We start from the raw sequence: 21949 nt of genomic DNA on the forward strand, positions 1-21949 counted from the left end.
CTCCAAATGTTCCCCGGGCTTCCATCGGCCACAGCTCTTACCGCCCTGTGGTTGCTTTACCTGCCTCCCTCTGGTCTGCGAGCTCCATGTCTCCAGCCCCCAGGACCAGGCCTGGCCCCCAGGAGAGCTTGGTACACGTCTGCTGAGCCGATTCAACCTGTTCCTCACTGAACTACTACAACAGGCCCCTAAGGGGCTCTCACCTCAGGCCCAGGCTCTGAGAGGTTCTCCACAGCACCTGAAGAGCAGCCAAGATGGGCATCCAAAGCTCCAGACCTCCCCCTGGCTCCCCTCTGCCTGCAGACGAAGGTCCCCGCCCGTTTGCCTAGCTGTGAGGCCCCCTGGGAGTTGGCCCCTGCACCTGTTCCACACTGACCCAGTGTTCATCAAACTCCCCCTGCTCTTTCCTACCTCCTCATCTCTGCCTGCTTGATTGTTCTGCATAATTTAAGGCCCCTGATCGAGGCTCAGGCACCACCCCCACACCAGAGCCTCCCACAGTGCCCCTAGGTGGAGTACCTTCTCTCTAGGGTTCTCCCCACCCCCATCACACTATTGATTCTAAAACAGCACTTCGAAGGCCACCTGGAATTTTCCTTTGTGTGTGTCTCCCCACAAATAGGCCCTGTCCCTCCTCACACCAGCCTCAAGGGACCAGAGGAGGCCCTGTATAGCCAGGTGACAGATGGGGGACGGGGGACGAACCTGGGCAGGGGACCCAATTTAGAAGACTCTGAATGGGGGCGCCTGGGTGGCACAGCGGTTAAGCGTCTGCCTTCGGCTCAGGGCGTGATCCCGGCGTTATGGGATCGAGCCCCACATCGGGCTCCTCTGCTGTGAGCCTGCTTCTTCCTCTCCCACTCCCCCTGCTTGTGTTCCCTCTCTCACTGGCTGTCTCTATCTCTGTCGAATAAATAAATAAAATCTTTAGAAAAAAAAAAAAAAAAAAAAAAAGACTCTGAATGAATCAGCATGCAGTTGGTGAATGAATTTCAGCTCTGAATTAACAGGCACTTGACTAACTGTGCATTGAAGGCCGTGGGGCCGGTTGCCGTAAGGAGGAGGCGGTGTGCCTGTGCTTAGCACGCTCTCTCCACAGGGCTGTGGGGAATCCACCCTGCAATGCAGAGTAAGGAAGCAGGAAGGCTTCGCATGCAGGACAACCCCCCCCCCGCCCCAAGCACTTCAGGAACATCCAAGGTGCACCAGCAACACACTGGGGGCCCTCGAGATGTGCTCTTTTCACTCGTGCTTAAGATGTCCAATGCATTCAAGATCCTTTTTTTGGTCATTTACTCTATGTCAGGCCCAGGGCTCTCCATGCTGGAAATAACTGCAGAGGCCTTTAGAGCGAGCAGCATCCATATCAGCCGGCAAGCGCGCAGCTAGCTGGCCAACGGCGGCCGCTAGGGCGGACAGACATGAGTCTGGAGAATCTCCAGGCCGATCACACGGCACTCGAAAGAACTCCGCAGTCACTAGCTTCCAACCCACTCAGTCCTTCTGCCACCCTCCTTGAGCCACCTCTTGCCTCCTGTTCCATCCCGACTGCCCAGGTCTGGGCAGCAGAAGAGGGATGAGCCCAAGGCCCAGCATGAGGACCCAATAAGAGACTTCGGAGCTAGAGAGGTCCTAGAGGCCAGCTGCCCAACCCCCAGCTTGTACAGAGGAAACTGAGGCTGTGCTGGGGAGGACCTGCCTAGGGGCTCCCAGCCTCCTTTGTGCCCCATATGTGGCCTAGAGGTACCCCTCCACAACTGGGGGGTGGATACCACAGCCACTGCAGAGAGCCCATGCCAGGTCACCCAGGTCACCCCATCTGTGTGGGGCCCCCAGATAACAGACAAGGAACCTACCTGAAGAGGAGACACTAACTAGCTTGGATTCCAGCTGCCTGAAAAACTGAGGTGCAGCGTTTCAGCTGCCTGAAAAAACCGTATTTCAGAGGGCTTTTCTGGCCTTGAAGAAAGGAAGGCTCCTTGTGTTGATGAGGAGACAGAGGCCCAAGTAATAGAAACGAGTCTATTGCAGTTGCTAGGTATCCACAGACAGGCAGGGGGCCAGGCATGGGGACAAAAGCTGTGTGGGGGGGAGGACAGGCGGAGGTCCCACCCTGCTCTCTGTCACCTCTCCACCCTGTGACTCAGATCTGGGGCTGGGACCAGCTAACACTAACATACCCCAGAGACAAGCCGGGAGTCGGGGCTCAGGCCTGTCCAGCAGCCCTGCTACATTCCATGTAGGACTCAACCTGAGAGCTCAGGACCTGGGGGGGCCTCCTGCCCTGGCAGGTGTCCTGTAGGCTGGATCCCAGGAACCAGGAAAGGAGATGGAAGCTTCAGAGCCCCAGTGTCCCAGCCATACTCCCTAAGCTCCCACCTTAACCCATCCTGTCCCCACCTCTCCGAGGTAATTACCCCCCACCCAGGCCAGGGACGGGACGTCTGAGTCCTAGTCCCAACTGTGTCACCTCCAGCAAGCCACTGCTCTTGCCTGGGCTGGAGCTCTCCCCGCTGTCAAGTGGGACAGGCTGGACCAGGGTAATGCTGCCGACGACTGCTCTTGGCGGCACAGTGATTTTGAGTTTCCAGATCTGAGAAATGGGATAATAACGGTGCCCGCCCTATCGCGCAGTTAAGGCTTAACTGAACTCCTCTGTATGAAGTACTCAGGCCAGCACGCGACGGAGTAAGAGCTCAAGATGCCGCGTGCAGCCATGTGCAGACTGCTTTTCAGTCACAGCAAGAACCAGCTGGTGGTGGCTGGTAGCAAGAGGCTTCCCTTTGTTTATGGAAGCCTAGGAGGGGAGGAAGAGGGAGGGTGAGACGATGGCCTAGAACACAGGCTGGACCCACCCATGCCGCCAGACAAGCACTTGGTTCTGCGGGGGACATGCGGCCTTGGCCAACCTGGGAGTCCTGTGGCCGCTCCACATGCGCTCTGCGTCCTGGGCCTGCTTCCGGCCCACCAAGCACGCCAACTGTGTTAGTGGTGCTAGAGCACCCGGCCTCCCTCGGCCTTCCCCTCTGGCTCATCTACGCAACCACCCATCCCTCGGGGAGCTCCTTCACCCCATCTGTCTGGCACAGGGGAAACAGCCTGGGCTGTGCAGTCAGACACCCCTGGGCCCCAATTCCTGCTCTGCGCATCACCCCACCTCACTGCGCCTCGTCTGTAACACGCAGGGGACCACAGTAACTTCCCTGCCCTGGCTGGCTTACAGGGCGCGGCCCTGGACGGGCACTATTTCCCCTTGTCCCAGCGTAACTACAACCGGGGCCCCCTTCACCCCCAAGACCGTCCGGGTTTAGATGGTTAATTATATGGATCCCCTTCTTTTAGGAGACCCCTGGACTGAGCTCCAGGGGCTGGGCCAGGGCACAGACTGCTGGCTTCATCTCAGTGCCAAGCAGATGTCACGATCCATTTTACTAAGGGGGAAACTGAGGGGAGAAAAACACCCTCAGTAATCTCAGAGGCAATATTTGTCCAGATCCTGGCCTCCTGACCCCACCTAAGCCTCCTGTCTCCTTCCTTCCATGGCCTCTGCCACACACTTGCCCTCTTTCAGGTGTCTGGATGGACTAGACAAACTCTGGAGACCTGAGGCCCAACTTTCCTGTTTCTTTCTCTGAGAAAGGATTCCACCCACATGGCCAGCATGGAACTCCTCCTTCCCCCATCAGGCCATGGTCCCCCAAACCTGCCCAATTCTGTCTCAGCTAGATCCCAAGCCCCCCACCCTAACTTGCCCAACCATAGCCCAGAAGGAGGAACAGTAAGCCCAAATGGGTTGGTCCACCGGGGAGGGGTCCTCAGGGTGAGGGAAGGTGGGTTAGCCTCTGCCTAAGGTTGAATGCACCAGCCCAGAGGACTGTCGGGCCCTCACTCTCAGAGAGACCTCAAGCAGAAACTCAGAAACGGCCCCTCTCAGCTCTGTGTCCCTGCCCCGGAGTCAGAAAGGCCAGTCTTCCTGCTTCAGCGCAACCTGGGAGCCCTGGCTGGGTAAGGGGCTGCCTTCCTGAGCCCAACTCTGCCCTGGGTGGGTGTCCTCAGAAACTAGACAGGGGCAGCTGTTTATTCACTGTGACCCTGCTTTCCCCCGCCACTGCCCACACAGAAACACGCTATCCAAGGAGCTGGTTGAACCAGCTTTCCCAGGCCCGGGCGCAGCAGTGAACATGGCTCCACTTCCGCCCAGGGAGACACCTGCCCCACTGGGCCCTGGCCAGCCGGCCACCTCCGCCATATCCCTGCCACAGAGCTCAGAGCCAGCTTTAAGGCATCACTCTGTTCTCGACCAGATCCTCCCCAGGAGTTTCCCCTCCTGAGAGCTCACTGGGTCTACCCTCTCTTTGCTTTCTAGATCAGGAAACTAAGGCCCGGAGAGGGGAAGGCACTTCCCAGAAATACCCAGCAAAGCAGGAACACAAACAAAACTAGAACTCAGGGCTCGTGTCTCCTGAGGCTGAAAGAAGAGGGACAGAGGAGGACAGGAACATGAAGGTGAGAAAAAAGGGCAGGGAAAGGAAGGAGGATGAGAAAGTGAGGGGAGAAAGGAGATGGAGAAGTTCTAGAAGTCAGTCTCGTGGAAAGTAGAGCAGGACTGGCTTACTCCTGACTCTCCTGGATACTGAGGCAGAGGGTGGTGTTTGCTGTCCCCCAGGCTCAGTCCAGAGGTCTGCCTCCGGGCCCCACCCAGAGGAAAACTCTGCACGAAGCCAGGCCTGACCTCAGGGCCTAGGGGCCAGGGAGCCAGCCCCACGCCCTGCAGACGTTCTTCCTGAGTTACCAAGCAGCCCCAGGGAGGACCACACCTCTCTCCTGACATCTGCCCTGCCTCTTGTCCCAGGACTCAGCCACCAGCCAGGTTAGCCCTGACTCACTGCTCAGGCAAGAGAAGCCAGGTTCAGGAAGGGGGAGTTGGATGGGCCATGTGGGTAGTGCCTGAACCCCTGTGCCTCCCCTGGACCAGCCCGGGTGCCCCTAGGTGACCCGGGATGAGTCACTTCCCTGGCAGTTCCTTGACGGCCCAACAGTAACAGACAGGGGCCCATCCTGTCCCTCCCCCACAGAGGGGGGCCATGAGAACTGAAAACACAGCTGGGCTTGGAAACTGGCCAACATGGACATATCCTTGGGGAGGCGCAGGAGGAAGGGACAGTCTCAGCTGGGCCACGGACTCCCTGTGCAACCACCCTTCTGTGGACACCAGCTTCTTCATCTGCAAAATGGGGACGGCGAGCCTCCCGCACACACACAGGGAGCTCACAGATAGGGTATGCGGTGGGAAGAACAGACTCTGAAGCCGCAAGGGCAGGGAGTGGAGCTTGAGAGGAGTGGGAAGACAGGCCACACTCTGTGCTCTTGTTATCTGTGTCCCTGTCCCCCATGAGCCTGTGGGCTCCTCAAGGGCAAGGTCATCTCCGTGTTCCCAGACTCAGCCTGATACCTTGACACATCATGGACAGATAAGCAAATGAGACAGAAACAGAAAAAATGGAATGCACGAGCAAACACATGGACAACAAAAGGTAACCAGCGAGCTCCATGAGGTCAGGGACCAGAGCGGTCTACAATAATATCCCTGCACCTAGACTAGCACCTGCCCCATAGCAGGTGCTCGACACACTGTGGAATGAATGAATGAGAAAGACTAGACGGGCTGCTCCACTCCCCTACGCCATCCTCAGATCCCCAGGGCCCAGCAGAGCGCAGACTCAGCAGGGGTCTCCTGCCCACTCTGGCTCTTACCTTTCTGCAGGTGGATGATGTCGGGGAAGTTTGAAAGCAGGCCCTGGTAGAGAGACAGCATGTCGAGCATCTGGAAGAGGTCGTTCTTGGGCTGCTCAGCGAACATCTCGCCAACAGCTTCATAGGTACGACCCGTGTGAGAAATGGCGCTGTTGAGGGCCTCAGAACTAAAGGGGGGGTCCATCTGGAAGGCATGACTGATGGCCTGGAAGGCATTGCCCAGCTTCTGGAACTCCTTGCGGAAGCCCCCCACGTGCTTGCGCACCAGCTCTGATGCTATGGTGCTGAGCTGCAGGACGCTGTCGTCCATCTTCTTGCTGAAGGCCTTGAAGGTGTCCACACGGTCCTCCACATCCTGCAGGTCCTGGTGCTCCGTGGGGATCTGGAAGGTGAGCAGGAAGCTGGCACCCACCATCTCATCCTTCTCTGCCCTGCGTTTGCCCATCTTCCACTGCTTGTCATCCCGGCAGCTGAGGAAATGCTGGAAGCCCTCATACTGGGACAGCACCGGGTGGCTGGTCATGTGGTCCATCCAGAGGATGAGCCGACGCTTCCGCTTCTCAATAAAGTCTTCCTCGAAGCGACCTGTGGCCTGCTTCTCTGGCAGGTGGGGCACCGAGATGACAGTGAACTTGTGCAGCAGGCGGTTATAGAGCCAGTCAAAGTGTTTGTAGCGCCGGTAGACTGGCGAGCCAGCGTGGGTGGGTGTGAGCTTGTAGGAGATATAGCTTTTGATGCCCTTGAATTTGGTCTGTTTGGTGGGGTCCTCCACTGAACAGGCAAACGGGTGGGGGTTGGCCTTCCACTGGGGGCCCCGAGGGCCCATTTCAATGGAGTACGTCTCAGCGATCTTGGCCATCATGGGCACATCACCCAGGATAAAGGCCTCCACTCCAGAGCGCACGAAGCACGAGAAACGGTTGAGGTTGCGCCCCACCACGCTGCCCCGCTTGGCAGATGCCAGGCTGTCCTGCCGCTCCAGGGCTGGCTTGGGTCGAAAGGCCATGTGCTGGCTGGGGTAGGCACCAGGGTAGGAGAGGTTGAGAGGGGGGTGCCCATTGGTGCCCAGCCCACCAGCCCGAGGCTCCTCCACCACTGTGCACCCATCGTCCCAGTCATCCCAGTCATCGTCATCGTCCTCCTCAAAGCTGCCCTGGTGTGAGAGGAAGCCACTGCCCCCACCACTCCTGGAAGGGCCGGCCCCGCTAGAGCTGTCATACAAGCTCACCTGGGTGCTCAGAGAGCCTGGGCTGCTGGAGCAGTCGGCATGGTTGGAGCTGGTACCAGAACGGACGATCTCCACGTAAGAGGCAGGGAAGAGCCCTGTCTCCCCGCGACTGTTCTGGCCCTGCAGCCAGCCATCCAGCGAGGTCTCACTGAAGATGACCAGGTCCTCATCCTGATGGATGCTGATCTCCTCCTTGTTCTCGCTGCGGAAGTCATAGAGGGCTCGGCCTTTCAGGGCCATGGCTGGGCCAGTGGCAGAGAGAGATGAGGACAGGGTTCTGCCCAGAACTGAGAATGCACTGGCAGCTCAGGGCCTGTCACAACAATTCAGTCTCTCAGCCCCTAAACTGGGGCCTCAGCACCCACAGATGCCGTCCAGCCTCCCACTACTCAAAGCAATGTCCACGGCTCATTAACTGCCCTGTTATTACTAGGTCTCTGGCACACTCCTGTGAGCAGGGAGGGACCATGTCCATAATCTTCCTCCCTTCCCCTGGCAGTCCCAGAGCAGGTAGTTTCTCCTTCCTTCCACTCCCAGAAGAAAAGTCAAGTGACTTGGAGAAATCAGCTCTGAGAGGGCAAGAATTTGTCTGACACTTTCCACTGGAACAATGTTCTGAAATAGAAGAGACTCACTCAGAAACCACTGTTCCAGAAACCCAGGCAGCTCTGGCTCCCAGCTTCTTCTGGCTTCTCTCACATTCCTCTGCAGATCTGTTCCTTCCTCCTTCCTCCTCCTCCTCCTGGGCCACTGGGTTTTCAAAAATCCAGAAAATCCAAGAGGGGCATGGAGAAAGGCAGCAGCCTCTTGAATCCAGTCCAAGGGTGGATGTGTCCGGCTTCACAACGAGCCAGGCCGGGGAAAACAAGGACTGAGGCTTACACAACAGGCCGCCAACTCCGTCGACCCCGGCGGCCCAGCCCGGTCTAGCCCGGCCCCCAGCACCCCCGACCCCCACCCCCAGCCCTCAGCCGGCTCAGGAGCCTTCTCCCCGCCTCCCGAGTGGCCAGCCCCCACCCTAGGGAAGGAGGGGGCGCGACGAGGCGCTCTGGCGACTTCTGGCCACTAGCTAGCTGAGTGGCCTCTTTTGTTTGCCTAGCTGCTCAGCAGTTTCTGAGCCTGAAGCTGACCCTGATCTGAGTCCAAGGAGCCCGTCCAAAGGTAACCCCTGCGGTCCCCGGCCCGGCGCGCAGGTCGTACAGACCCCCACCCCTGGCGTGCACACACACTCGACAGAAGTTTGGAGAGTGCGCTCCGGTGAGCAGATGGCGCGCCCGGCCGGCTTGCGGTCAGTCCTCCGCTCGGCCCCGCGGTGTCCGGCCGGTGGGCGGCGGGCTGTGGCCCCAAACCGCCTCCTCGTCCTGCGCTCGCAGCCCCTCTGCGCGCCAGCCAGAAGCTAGCTCCAAAACAACAGAAAAAAGGGATTCCGGGAGGCGGCGTCCGGAGAAAGGAGGGAATAGCCGAGGGGGAGGTGAGGGGTGGGGAGAGGGAGAGGGAGGGAGGGAGGAAAAGCAGGCTGGGGAATTGGGCAGACTCCGCAGCACTTCCGTGCGTCCTGGCTGGGCAGGGACGGCCGGCTCCGCCCTCCCGCGGCCTGGGGCGCTGCAGCCGGGGGCCACCCGCCCCTGCTCCTCTCCGCCTTCTGGCACTCGCCCTCCCTCGCTGGTTCCGGGATGGGGCTGAGGGAGGGGGCCTGGACTCTCCAGGACCCCCCGTCCGTCCTCCCTCGTCGGGAGACACCTCTCCCCCATGGGGCTTGAGCGCCGCCGCCTCCTCCTGGGTTCTGTCACCCTCCTGCCTTTCCCATGACGCAAGTGGAGGAAAACTCCAAAAGTTTGCAAAGTGAGGGCTTGCGAGGAGGGGGCCAGAGCCGAGACGGCTGAGAGGGGGTTGAAGAAGGATGCAGAGAGAGCCGCCGACACCCCCCTCCCATTCCCCTGCCCCTCCACCCCCACTCTGGCGAGACTGGATGAAACCGGGCCGTGGCGCAGCCTGGGGATTGTTCTCCGGAGGGACCCAGGGCGGGCCTCAGTGCCAGCAGCGCCCTCTGGGAAGAAGCCTGAGAGGCCTGGGATACTGGCCGCTGCAGGTCCTGGTACCTTAGCCAGACAGGGCCAGAAGCACCCCTGCCCTGGGAGACTTCCTTCAGAGGGAAAGACAAGACACTACATATGCAGCAACAAGGAACAAGCTTAGGCACGACCCGGTTCTGTGATGCTTTGTGCAGCCGCGGGGACGAGATTTTCCTCCGCCTCAGCAGCAAGGAGAGAGGGGAGGTCTGGGTAGGCTTGCAGAAGAGGCAAGGGGGATCTGACCCTTGGTCAGCCCATCCGGGACACTTTGGCCACTGACTGCCAGGCACTGTGCTGGGCACTGGGGATTACATCACAACAGGCAGTAGGTGTTGTGCCCTCTTGGGTTTACAGTCCACCGTCTTGTCCTTGGAATTCATCTATCCTGTGTCTGTCTCACTCATTCAGTCATGCAATCAAGGAAACAAACTGAGTAATCATTCTGTATCAGGCCCCCTGGGCTACAAACATAAATAAGACATTGTCCTTACCCTCCAGAAGCTCAGATATGTCAGGAGAAGTAGACCGATAACTCCCCACCCAGAGTCACCAGGGCCAAGAAATGTGCATGGGAGGGCACCTATCCCATGGGTGGAGCAAGGATCAAAGAAGGCTTCCTGGAGGAGGAGATGCCTAAGGTGAGACCAAGGCTTTTGCTCCTACTCCTCTTCCTGGCTGTGCCCTGGAGCCTTACCTACCCCTTCTAGCTAGAAGTTCCTTCCTCCTCATTCTGACTCTTCCTACTTGTTGATTAATTGGCACAAGGTAGAGCTGCTAAAGGTGAGCACGTTTGGCTGTTTAAAGGGATGTAGGCTGCAGGCCTCTGGCTCCAAAACCCAATTTCATTGGTGCAGTGAGAAGATCCAATTCCCTATGGAGGGCTGGCATATGACCTGAATAAAAGCTTACGTACAAACCCCAGAAGGCCAGCTATTATTTTTTTTAAATTTTTATTTGTCACTATAGTTGACATACAATATTACATTAGTTTTAGGTATACAACATAGTGATTCAACAATTACATACATTACCAAATGCTCACAGTGGTAAGTGTAATTACCAGCTCAGATATTAAATTGCACAGAGAAATACAACTGGTCAGGCCGACCTGAATATTTGCATCAACAGCTCAAGGCAGTCTGAGCTGCTCCTTAGGAAGCACAGTTACCAGAAGGTTAGCTCAGAACCTGGAAACCCCATGATAGGAAGAGGAGATGGTGTCACAAGTCTTTCAGCCAAGAAACCATAAGATCTTGTCCCCCACAATAGGGGCAGCCTTGATTCTAAGGATTCGTGTCATCCTACTCTTGCTACAACCAAATCTGAAGTATGTTTCCCCCAGCTACTTTTGGGACACCCCTTCTCTGTGCTCTCTTTGCAGTTCACATAGCCTCTCTCCAAGCTGAGTCTAACAACAGCAACTACTTCATCAGTGCCACACGCTGCTGTAAACATTTTACTGTTATTAGCTCCCTTAATACAACTGATAGAATTTCTGCTTACCCAACCAGAATCCTAGTCCAGCCACCACCCTGAAGGCCTTTGGTTGGTTCCCAAACACCTCAGTCACACATTCACAGACCAAGCACCTTAGACTTACTCCCACACCTGTTCTGAGTGAGTTTTTCTCTCAGAGGCCACCCTTATTTCCAGGTTCTTGGAGAAAATTCTCTTGAGCCTCATAGAGATTTCCATCCAGTACCGCTATCTTCCATTCCCTCCCCTTTCAGTGAACCTCTTCAAACCTAGGGATGACACAGTCCCCCCACCTCCCCCGGTGCTAGTCTCAGGAAACTGCACTAACCTTTGTGGTTTCCCTACACCCTGCCCATTCCCTTGGGACAAAGTTCCTTTATTCAATTCTTTTCACATTATTCTAATTGGAGTGTGCTCTCTCTTTCCTGCTGGGGCCCTGACTCATGCTAGGCAAACAGCACCCATTCCCCATCCAAGCATCCAACCTTCCTTCTTTAGGTAAGGAGTCAGCAAGGGACAACCATAGTCAGTGGTTTCCAGGCTGACCCCACTGGTGGCAGCATGGGTACACTGGATTACACTGTAACAATGCACTCGAGAAGACGAGAGCCTGAGATAGTGCAAGGGTACCGGGCTAGGGAGAAGTAAATCTGGGAGTTTATGCAAGAATAGACTAGAATGGCATCCAACAAGCTGTGGGTATTGAGGAAAGAGTCAACCCACATCTTTAAAAAATAGATTCTCCGCTCTACCCCCACCAGCTACTGCCCCATTTCTCTGCACACATGAGCAAAATTCCTCAAAATAGCCATCTATACTAGCTGCCTGCAATTTCTTTCCTCCCTTTCTCTTCTTAAAGCCCTCTTGCCAGTCTGTCACCATCACACTCCACAGCAACTATTCTTGTCAAGGTCAAAGTCATCTATGACCTAATGGTTACTCTCAGTTCCCCTCTTACTCAACGTCTCCATACCATTTGACCAGGTTGATCACTCCTTCCCCTGGATACAGTTTCTTCACTTGCATCGGGGAGATCATGCTCCGCTGGTTTCCCTTCTACCTCACTGGTTCATCCTCCTCTCTCCAATAATTCTTAATACCAGGTGACTACAGAAAGTGGTCCTCTTGTCTTTTCTATCATATTCACTCCTTTGATGACCTCGCTCAGGCTCATGGCTTGATACATCATCTATCAGCCAATAACACCTCAATTTTTTAATCTCCGGCCTAGGCCTTTCTCTAGAATTCCAGACTCAAATGTCTTTCTCCTTGACATCTCCCCTGGGATGTCTAATAGACACCTCCAACCCAACATGTCCCAAACAATATCAGGTATTGCACCCCAAACCTGTTCTACTTGGCAGCCTTTCCCAGCTCAAGTGACAAGTAGTTTCTTCCACTTGCTCAGGCCAAAAACTGGAGCCATCCTTGACTCTCTTCATCATCCTGGGACGACTCTCACATCAGATTCTCACTACTGCTCTCCTGGTCCCAGTCACCGTCCTTCTCACCCAGATCACTGCAACAGCTTCCTAATGATCTGTTTCCATCCTTGCCTCCTGACAGTCTATTCTCAACATGGCAGTCAGACTGACCATTTAAAACATAAGTTAGATGTCAATCTCCTGCTCAAAACCATTGTGTCCTCATCTCACAAACATAAAAACCAAAGTCCTTACTTATTACTTACTCAAAGGCCTATGAGCCTCTGTCATCTGAACCCTCTTTCCTCCCCTCCTAGCCCACTGCTCCAACAAGGATGGCTGTTACTCCTCTTCTGACATGCCAGGCACATTCCTGTCTTAAGGCATTTGCAGACTGTGTCCTCTTTCTGAAATACTCTTCCCCTAGATATCCACATGGCTAAATCTCTATAAAATATCACCTTCTCAATAAGACCTACCCTGACATGCCCTATTTAAAATTCAGCCCTTCCTCACCCCAAGTTGTCCTATATCCTGCTGTTTTTTTCATAATGCTTATTACTTGCTAACACATATAGTGTAGTTTTTACTGTGTTTATTTTCCAGGGAGAAGGAAGTTAACCAAAAGTCCTACTGCAGACATGCTAAGCAAGGGCTGAGGATGGGAGTGAGGTTGGGGGAATATGAAGGGTGGGGATGCAGTACAAACTGGGAGAATGTATTTGTTCTATATATAACTGGTTAAGGCTTAATATCCAAAATACATAAAGAACATCTTCAAATCAATTAGAAAAAAAAGCAAACTGTATTAGTTTTCTATTGCAGCTACTACAAATTACCACAAACTTGGTGGCTTAAAGCAACCCAGTTTTATTCTTTTACAGAAATCCAAACTGGATCTCACTGGGCTAAAATTAAAAGTGTCAGCAGGCCTGTGTCCCTTCTGGAGGCTCTAAGGAAAAATTTGTTTCCTTGCCTTTCCAGCTTCTAGAGGCTGCCCACAGTCCCCTGCTCTTGGATCCCTTTCATCTTCAAAGACCCCTATCACATCACTCAGACTTCTGCTTTCATCATCCATCTCCTGACTCCTGCCTCCCTTTTTACCTTATAAGGACCCTTATGATGATAACATGGGACCCACCCAGATAATTGAGAATACTCTCAGCATCTCAAAATCTTTAATTTAACCACATTTGCAAAATCGGTGTGTATACAAATTACCTGGGGATCTTGTTAAATGCAGATTCTGATTCTGTAGGTCAGGAATGGGCCTAAAATAGTGCATTTCCAAAAAGCTCTTTGCTGGTCCACTGGCTCCACTTTGAATAAGAAGGTTCTCAACGTATTTAAAGATGCATGTAGAATGATAAAACCATTTTTTTTCTTTTTAAGCAAAAGGGAAAAATAAACACAGAACTCGGGAGGATACCATTACCCCTGGCTAGAGGAGTGGCTGGAACAGGTAAATGAAATGGTCCTGGTGACAATTTCTTAAACTGGCTGTCCAGTTCGTTAAGTATTCATTATACGTTGTAACGTACATATATTACATGTATTATTTTCCACATGTCAAGTATTATACTTAAAAAGGACAATGAAAACCATACAAAACCAAAACAAAATGATCAGCGAAGAAGCTAGGTGGCGTCAAAGGTCTGGGCAAATAAAGTGGTTAGTCTATATAATTTACAGATACAACTAGCCATAACAGCGTTAAATTTATTAAACTCAGTACTGGGTGACCAGAAGTCCACTCAGTCGGGCTAAGTTGTATGAGCTCAACTAAGTAGTTAGGTTTCGTACTTAATATCCAAATTTCTCAGACTTGCTGGGATTTATGAGCCACCTGCTAACAATACAGATATCCAGGAGGCTCCCGTGTAGATCTCGATCCCCTGCGTGTAAGGAAGCAGCCGGGGAATCAGTATTTTATAGGTTCACCGGCGTCCAGCCCCACTAGACAAGAGAGAAATCGCCCGCCCGGTGAAGGGCCTGGAGGTAGCGAGCGACCGGGACTATCCGGTCAGCCCCCGGCTGGCCGGCTCCGGAAAGCTCCCCACCAGTTGGTAGGAACCCGACGAGAGTTAGCACGGTAAACCCCATCCAACAAGCGGTCACCCATCTTCCCCAGGACTGTCCTCAGCTTCTCTGAGGAGACTCCCCTGAAAGTCCCTAAAAGGCGTAAGTCTGAATGAGAGGAAACGATTACCGCACTAGGGGATATACTTTTGGTAACTTAAGACATCGCGAAAGTTTAAAACGAAAACAAACCCGTATCCCCTCCCCGCCCGCCGCCCCACCACCAGCCTTTCTTCGCTACTTCTTCCCGGTTTCTTCAGCCAACGCGAAAAGAAACGCGAGACAGAGATGTGGGGCGTGGCTCCGCTCTGACCAATGGAAATCGAGGGCGTGGCCTTGAGCCTTTCTCTCTTTGGCCCAGGGTCCCCGAGGCGGAAGTCGCCCGGCTGATAGTACGCGCTCTTAGCCTGGGGTTTTGCGGCACCCGGAGCCGCCATCATGGTGCGGAAGCTTAAGTTTCACGAGCAGAAGCTGCTGAAGCAGGTAGACTTCCTGAACTGGGAGGTCACTGACCACAACCTGCACGAGCTGCGCGTGTTGCGGCGTTATCGGCTGCAGCGGCGGGAGGACTACACGCGCTACAACCAGCTGAGCCGGGCTGTGCGCGAGCTGGCGCGGCGCCTGCGCGACCTACCCGAGCGCGACCCGTTTCGCGTGCGCTCCTCGGCCGCACTGCTGGACAAGTTGTATGCTCTTGGCCTGATTCCCACGCGTGGCTCGCTCGAGCTCTGCGACTTCGTCACGGCCTCGTCCTTCTGCCGCCGCCGCCTGCCCACCGTGCTTCTGAAGCTGCGTATGGCGCAGCACCTTCAGGCCGCCGTGGCCTTCGTGGAGCAGGGCCACGTGCGCGTGGGCCCCGACGTGGTCACCGACCCCGCCTTCCTGGTCACCCGCAGCATGGAGGACTTTGTCACCTGGGTTGACTCATCCAAGATCAAGCGGCATGTGCTGGAGTACAATGAGGAGCGCGATGACTTCGATCTGGAGGCCTAGCGGGTCGTCCCACCCACGGCTGGATTTCATAGATGGGAAGGCTGAGACCTGATGTTTGAGATTCTGTGAGGGCGCTCTCCCCGCGAGTGTGTCAGCCAGGCCTTGGTTCTTAAGAACTCGGCCCCTCGGCAGCAGGCCACGCACAGAGCCAAAGGGTACGGCTGTTTTCCATGAATTTGTGTTAGTCCTTGAATATTGATAACTAAATGACTGATCTAAGAGACACTGGGAAGCAGTTTTGTGCAGCAGTACGGAATTGTTAGATTATGTGCCTGAAACATTGTAGTTTGAAGGAACTTTGCTCCCCACCCCTTCCACTTAGTTTTCCCTTTATTATCTTGTAGCGGGACAGTTTGGTTGGGTCTATTTAATTCGAATACTTGCTCTGGTTTTGTGATTATGTACAGACGATGGAAAATTTGGTCTCAAGTTTTCATAAAATGGGTGAGACTGTAGTGCTGTGGGTGTCCTCCCTTGCCTAAAGGAAGACTTCCTCGTGCCAATAAATCGTATGTGCTTTATATGTGCAAATTTTTGTCTGGTTTTCTCATCTAGGTTCACATCTGGGCTTCTTGGCTCAAGAACCCAGTAGGAAAGAATAGGGTCAGCAGCGACCACCTGTGGGTGAGGCCTGCCACAGGGGGGCATGTGGAGGTTGCAGGATGTTGTACAGGGCTGGGCAAATTTGTCAGTTTACCAATCCCTTCCTCGGAATGAGTGTTTTGGCAGAGATCTTCCCCACAGGACTTCCTGTTGATACTCCAGCCCCAGGAAATACCATACTAGAGGGCTGAAATGTTTGCTGTTTGCTTGCCTAAGGAAATAATTACCCTGTAGCTTGGCCATCTAGTGGTTAGAAGTGGCCCAGGAGGTTCCTGGAAACATGTTCTTCGTGGTAAGGAATTGGAGAATAGGGAGACTACCTCTTTTTACCCAAGACTTACACAAGGAGAAAAAGTAGGATGCCAAGACCAGTAGATTGTGTGCCTTCTCCATTTCCCCAGGTGAAAGTGAGCGTTTGGTAGAGAAACAAGGGAAGGGGACACTGGATGATAAAAACAAATGCCTCTACTATGTATGCGTCAGGCACATTTGTAAGTGTATTACATGAATTAATCTGTTTAATCCTCCCCAAAATGCTAAGGAGTGGGGAATCCAATTATCCTCTGCTTTTCAGATGAGGGAACTGAGGCAGAGATGGGTCAAATTGCCCAAGATGGCATCGCCAATAAGCGGTGGAGCTGGCATTGTGCTCCCTTTAAGACACTGTCAACATTGGCAGAGCCAGGCCTTGTAATATGTAGGGGTTTAGAGAGAATCCCTGAATTTGAGTTTCCAAGCCAGCAGAGAAGCAGCACCAAGCAATGTGATTGGTCTCCAAAAAGATGCCATATAATGGCTTGAACAAGGAGAAGGCTTTGAGCTCCCAAGGCTTAACACTCACTGAGACCCTACCTGTGTTAGGTTGCCATTTGCTCTTCCCAACAACCCTGCAAGGTAGGTGGTGTTATCCCCGTCTTTTCAGTTTAGGAAATAATTGAAACAAGAACTCTGTCTGAGGTTCAAGTCCAGGCTTATGTGACTCTACAGGCCATGCTCTTCTCAGTGCCATTCCTTTAGAAGTGGAAGGACAAAGAATCTTACTCCTCAGCTCCAGTGGCTGGGCACAGTCTGTCCCCATTTGAGGAATGTCCTCAGGGTTCCCAGGATTGGGGATCTCATGGAGAAGTTGGTGCTCTAAAAGCCACCTCTGGCTCCTACCCAGATCCCACAGGGCAAGGCAGGTAGATTGGCCCTTTGGAGTAGTTGGAGCCTGCATCTATAGCCCAAACAGGTAAAACTTAAAAGTTCTTTTTAAGGAAACTGGGTTTAGGAACTTGGAAGTAAAATACAAGATTCTTTAGAAAAGCCCTTCTTTCTTTGGGAGGAAGATATGAAAGAAATAACTTACCAAAAGTTACTTAAAAACTTAAAAAACTGGGGGGCGCCTGAGTGGCACAGCGGTTGGGCGTCTGCCTTTGGCTCAGGGCGTGATCCCGGCGTTATGGGATCGAGCCCCACATCAGGCTCCTCTGCTATGAGCCTGCTTCTTCCTCTCCCACTCCCCCTGCTTGTGTTCCCTCTCTCGCTGGCTGTCTCTATCTCTGTCGAATAAATAAATAAAATCTTTAAAAAAAAAAAAAACTTAAAAAACTGGGCATATGGGGGGCTTAGTCGGTTAAGCGTCTGCCACTAGCAGGGTCCTGGGATCGAGCCCCATGTCGGGCTCCCTACTCATCGAGAGCCTGCTTCTCTCTCTCCCTCTGCCTCTCCCCCCAACTCACATGCCCTCGTTCTCTCTCTCAATTAAAAAAAAAAAAGAAAGAAAAATCTTCAAAAAAAACTTTTAAAAACTTAAAAAACAAAAACAAAACCTATGCAAGATTCAGAAGGCAAGTTCTAAGAACCAGACTACCTGGTCTGATTTGGGGCTTCTAGGCTTAACTAGCTATGTGACATTGACTATTTTTCTTAGCCTCCTCTGTGCCTCCATTTGCTATATTACAAATATGTGGTAATATGGGGTAAGGGAAAAGAATGGGGAACTACTGCTCAACAGGTACAGAATTTCCATTTGGGATGATGAAAAAATTTTGGAAATAGATTGTGGTGATGGTTGTACAATGTTCTGAATGTAATTAACACCACTGAGTTGTGTACTTAAAAATGGCTAAATGGCAAATTTTATGTTACACATATTTTAACACAATTTTTTTTTAAGTTTTATTTAGTGATTTAAGTAATCTCAACACCTAGCCTGGGACTTAGACTCACAACCCTGAGATCAAGAGTCGCATGCTCTACTTACTGAGCTGGCCAGGTGCCCCCACAATTTTTAAATACTGAAAAAAATGGGGGTGGGTAGTAATAGTACTGACATTAAAAATTATGGAGAGGATTAAATGGTTTAATTCCTACAAAATGCTTAGAGGAGCTCCTGGCATGTGTTAAAACCTTAAAGCTTAAGCTCCTCTTTTCCCTCCCTCCCCAGGCCACAAAAGAAAGTCAGGGAGCTAGACATGTTACAACAAAAAAGCCTAATGGATGAAAAAATGTATATACACAATGGCAGGAGGGAAAATTGGTAGACCTCTCAGGGCAATTTTACAATGTGTAACAGAACCTTAAAAACATACATTATATATGGGGCACCTGGGTGACTCAGTCAGTTGGGTGTCTGCCTTTGGCTCAGGTCATGATCCCAGCATCCTGGGATGGAGCCCTGCATCAGGGTCCCTGCTCAGCAGGGAGTCTGCTTGTCCCTGTACCCCTCCTGTTCGTGTTCTCTCTCTCAAATAAATAAATAAAATCTTTAAAAAAAATACATTATATACCCTCTGACCTAGAAATGTCACTTTCAAGAATTTAGCATAATTGTGGGTCTTCGCAGAAAATTAACTACAGGGATCCTCATCACAGTATTTCTAATACAGAACAATAGGGAAAAATTGAAAATATGTCCCAAGTGGACTGGTTAAATTATCGGATAGCCTTATGATGAAACACAACCATTAAAAACTGTAGGGGCGCCTGGATGGCACTGTCAGTTTAAATGTCAGACTCTTGGTTTGGGCTCAGGTCATGATCTTGAGGTTTTGAGACTGAGCCCTGAGTGGAGCTCTGCACTCAGTGGAGAGTCTGAGATTCTCTCCCCTCCCCTTCTGTGTCTCCCCCGCCTCAAGCACGCACATGCATGCGAGTGCGCGCGCGCACACACACACACACACTCTCTCTCTCTCTCTCAAATAAATTTTTTTAAAATAATGATAATAAAAATTATTATAGCAAGATAGCCCATCCCCTCCAAGTTTCTCACTCAAGTCTGGAATGGCCTGAGGTGTGGTGCTGGTCACATTTTGAGAAGCACGAGCCTTGTGCCTAGTTCAGTGCTTGGCATAAAGCAAGTATTGCGACAACATGAGATCATCTCCCAACAACTGAGGGGGGCAGAGGCTGGACTGGCTGCAGGCAAGCACGGGCAGAAAGCAAGAGAAGCAGGGGCCTGGCTCTGCTGATTACTTTAGTGCGACTTGGGGCATATTGGGGACTCACTGGACCTTACTCCCTCTCCTCTCTGTAATAGGAGGAGGCTGAACCAGGTGACCCCTAGTTTCTGCTCTGAAAGTTTTTGATTTGGAGGAAAGGATATGAAAGAGTGCAGTGAACATTTAAAAAGGGGCAGAGAAGGGGCACCTGGGTGGCTCAGTCGTTAAGCGTCTGCCTTTTGGTTCAGGGTGTGATCCCGGAGTCCTGGGATCGAACCCCGCATCGAACCCGCATCGGGCTCCTCCGCTGGGAGCCTGCTTCTTCCTCTCCCACTCCCCCTGCTTGTGTTCCCTCTCTCGCTGGCTGTCTCACTCTCTGTCAAATAAATAAATAAAATCTTTAAAAAATTAAATAAATACATAAATAAATAAATTTATTTTAAAAAAGAGGCGGAGAAGAAATTAGAGGTGATTTGTGTGGACCAGTAGTCCCCAGTCCTGACTCAAGGTGAAAGCTGTGCTAGCTTCAGGACAAATCTGAGAATGGGCCCCCACTGTCTGGCCCTGGGGAAGTTTCCAGGGGTATCTTGCCCCCCACCACCATTCAGGGGTGGGACTCTTCCCAGCCTGGGGGGTGGGAGGGCAATGTGGGGATGAACCAATTCGCCCATTCACCCATTCAGCTCACCAGCTGAAAATCAGGAGCAAAACGAGACCCCCTTAAAATATGCAGGCAATGTCTCATGGGCTAAAGATTAGGAACTTTGGACTCACTAGGGCCTGGATTAAAATCAGGGCCCATTACCTTCTGACTGTACGTGACCTGGGCAAGCACTTTTGTCTGCAGGGAAGAGACTACCTAGGGTTCACCTAACTAGAAGTTGACATAATTAAGTAAATCAGTAAGGGAAAGGTTATCTTATAACAAGAAGTTACATACTAATAAAACAAGATTTTTGAGGATTTAGTCTGTGCCAGGTACCATCCTAATCACCTTCTGTGGATTATGTCACTTAACTATAACCACGTCAGGAGGCAAGTGCTCTTATTAGCCACATTTTATGGGGGGAGGAAACTGAGGCATATGTAGGTAAAATAACTCACATAGGCCACAGAGCCAGCTGGTAGGGGAGTCTGGATTTGGACCCAAGCCATCCAGCTCCAGAACACAAGACCTGAACCACTCTGACATGCTTCCTCTGACCCAAATCTGGGCCCTAGGGACCTTGTGGTAGTGGGGGAGAAGAAGTTTGGCCCCTCTGAGCTTTAGGGTCTCCTGTGCCTGTAGTGTCTGTATCCTGGCTCATGGGACACCTGTTAATACATGACTTTGCCACCCTCTCAAGTCAGGCTCTCCCTCCTGCCACAACTGGCTGAAGAATCCCTCTCTCACAGGGTCTCCAAGTGGGCGGTGAGAAGCACTGCTCCTCAAGATGGCTTAGATGGTACAGAGCCTAGGCCTTAAATCATATCAAATTACATGGGGAGAAAGCTGTTCCCTTTTCAATTCTCTTTCAGTTCCAGTAACTTCAAGGGGAAGGTCTTGGCTAGGGGGCTAGACTTGAACACTGTATAATTCTTGCTACCTCCTCCCCCATTTAAGAACAGTAAAGCCTTCCCGGTTTTTTTTTCTGGATATGTCCCGAAGGCAGTCCTTCCTTGACACAACGTTAGTGCAAGCCCTGCTCACTGGCCTCCTGATTACCACGGGGACTTAAAGTTCTCCACTGAGTAGCCAGTGTGAGCTCCCTCAAGCTCAAATTTCGTTATCTCATAACTTTTAAAACCTCCATCTGCAATGCAGGTAAAATCCAAACTCCTGGCTATGACCTACAGGCTTCTGCATCCCACCTGCCTCCATGACCTCAACTCCCCGCCACCTCCCCTTCCTCCCGTGCCTACTGTCTACCCCCTCACACAAAGCCAATCTGGAAATGAACTCAGTCTCCCCGTCCTCACAGCTGGCTCCTTTTCATCATTCAGGTCTTGACTCAAATGTCACCTTCTGAGAAGAGTTCCCTGAATACTGGCTGCAGCCCCACGCTACTCCCTCTCAACCCAGCTACCCGAGCACCTTAACGCTGGTCTGCCCACTTATAGCACCTATCTCTTGGCTTTCTCTACCACACAACTGGGCTATAAGGCCCTGGAGTGTGGGGACTGGGTCAGTCTTGGTCATTTTGGTATTTCCTATGCTTGGCTCAGTACTTAACCAACAGTAGACATTAAAAACATATCTGTTAATTACCCAACGACAGAGTGACACTCAGGGTCCTACTGAGAACCTCTTATTTTGGAAATGGCTGGCCACCTTCCTGCTGTCGAGGTCCTCTTTTTTAGGTAGGGATTTTCCCACCTGTGGGCACTTACCGGATGATTTTAGGGGGTGCACAGATTCCACCTTAAATAACTTTGAATCATGGAAAAAGGGGAACTTCCCTCTTCTGTTCTCTTTGAATTTTCCTGATCATACAAGAGAAAAATTCTGTTAGTGTTACTCCTTATCACTTCTCCAACACTTGCTAATCTCAGATTCTTACAAAGTCCTCAGTTTCACAGTTTTCTGCACATGCTGGCATTTAGCTAGATTATAACGTTATACTCTTTTCACTGTGTATATATTTTATAGATACTTTGTTAAAGTGGGAAGTGATTTAAGGTAATGCTATGACATTCCTCTTTTAAATAAATGTACTTGGGTTTTTTTTAAATAGCAAATTGATTTAAAGACATTAAACACAGGTGTGTATGTCTGTGGCCAGTGTTGTGAAGGTGGGGTGCCATTGGTGATAGTTGGGGAACTGCTCACTGTTCCAGGCAGAGGAGGCCATTCTGGAACACAGACTGGCTCCAAATGAGCCCCTGGGCCAAGCGCCATTTAGTTTGTTCAGTGATATG

The 21949-nt window shown here is 51.9% G+C and overlaps 2 protein-coding genes across 4 annotated transcripts in view; one reads left to right on the forward strand and one right to left on the reverse strand.

The window, feature by feature from the left end:
* Positions 1-7915, reverse strand: part of SNX33 (sorting nexin 33) — a 68902-nt gene extending 60987 nt beyond the window's left edge. For 2 of the 3 annotated variants that reach the window (XM_019805834.2, XM_002925132.4), the window contains exon 1: positions 5755-7914. In XM_019805834.2, the coding sequence (XP_019661393.1) occupies positions 5755-7222 (1468 nt within the window). In that variant the 5' untranslated portion in view covers positions 7223-7914. Of the gene's footprint in view, positions 1-5754 lie in introns of all 3 variants that reach the window. The other variant, XM_019805833.2, reaches the window with a different exon arrangement.
* Positions 7916-14394: 6479 nt separating this feature from the next.
* IMP3 (IMP U3 small nucleolar ribonucleoprotein 3) lies at positions 14395-15557 on the forward strand. The gene has a single exon (XM_011232179.3). It carries the CDS (start codon positions 14472-14474, stop codon positions 15024-15026), a length of 555 nt encoding a protein of 184 aa, XP_011230481.1. The 5' UTR covers positions 14395-14471; the 3' UTR covers positions 15027-15557.
* Positions 15558-21949: the final 6392 nt, after the last annotated feature.

Source organism: Ailuropoda melanoleuca, chromosome 9 (genome assembly GCF_002007445.2).
Source record: "Ailuropoda melanoleuca isolate Jingjing chromosome 9, ASM200744v2, whole genome shotgun sequence".
Classification (NCBI taxonomy): Eukaryota; Metazoa; Chordata; class Mammalia; order Carnivora; family Ursidae; genus Ailuropoda; species Ailuropoda melanoleuca.

What these genes read in the sequence shown, in the direction of transcription:
- IMP3 (XM_011232179.3), top strand. Translation starts at nt 14,472, where the DNA reads ATGGTGCGGAAGCTTAAGTTTCACGAGCAGAAGCTGCTGAAGCAGGTA.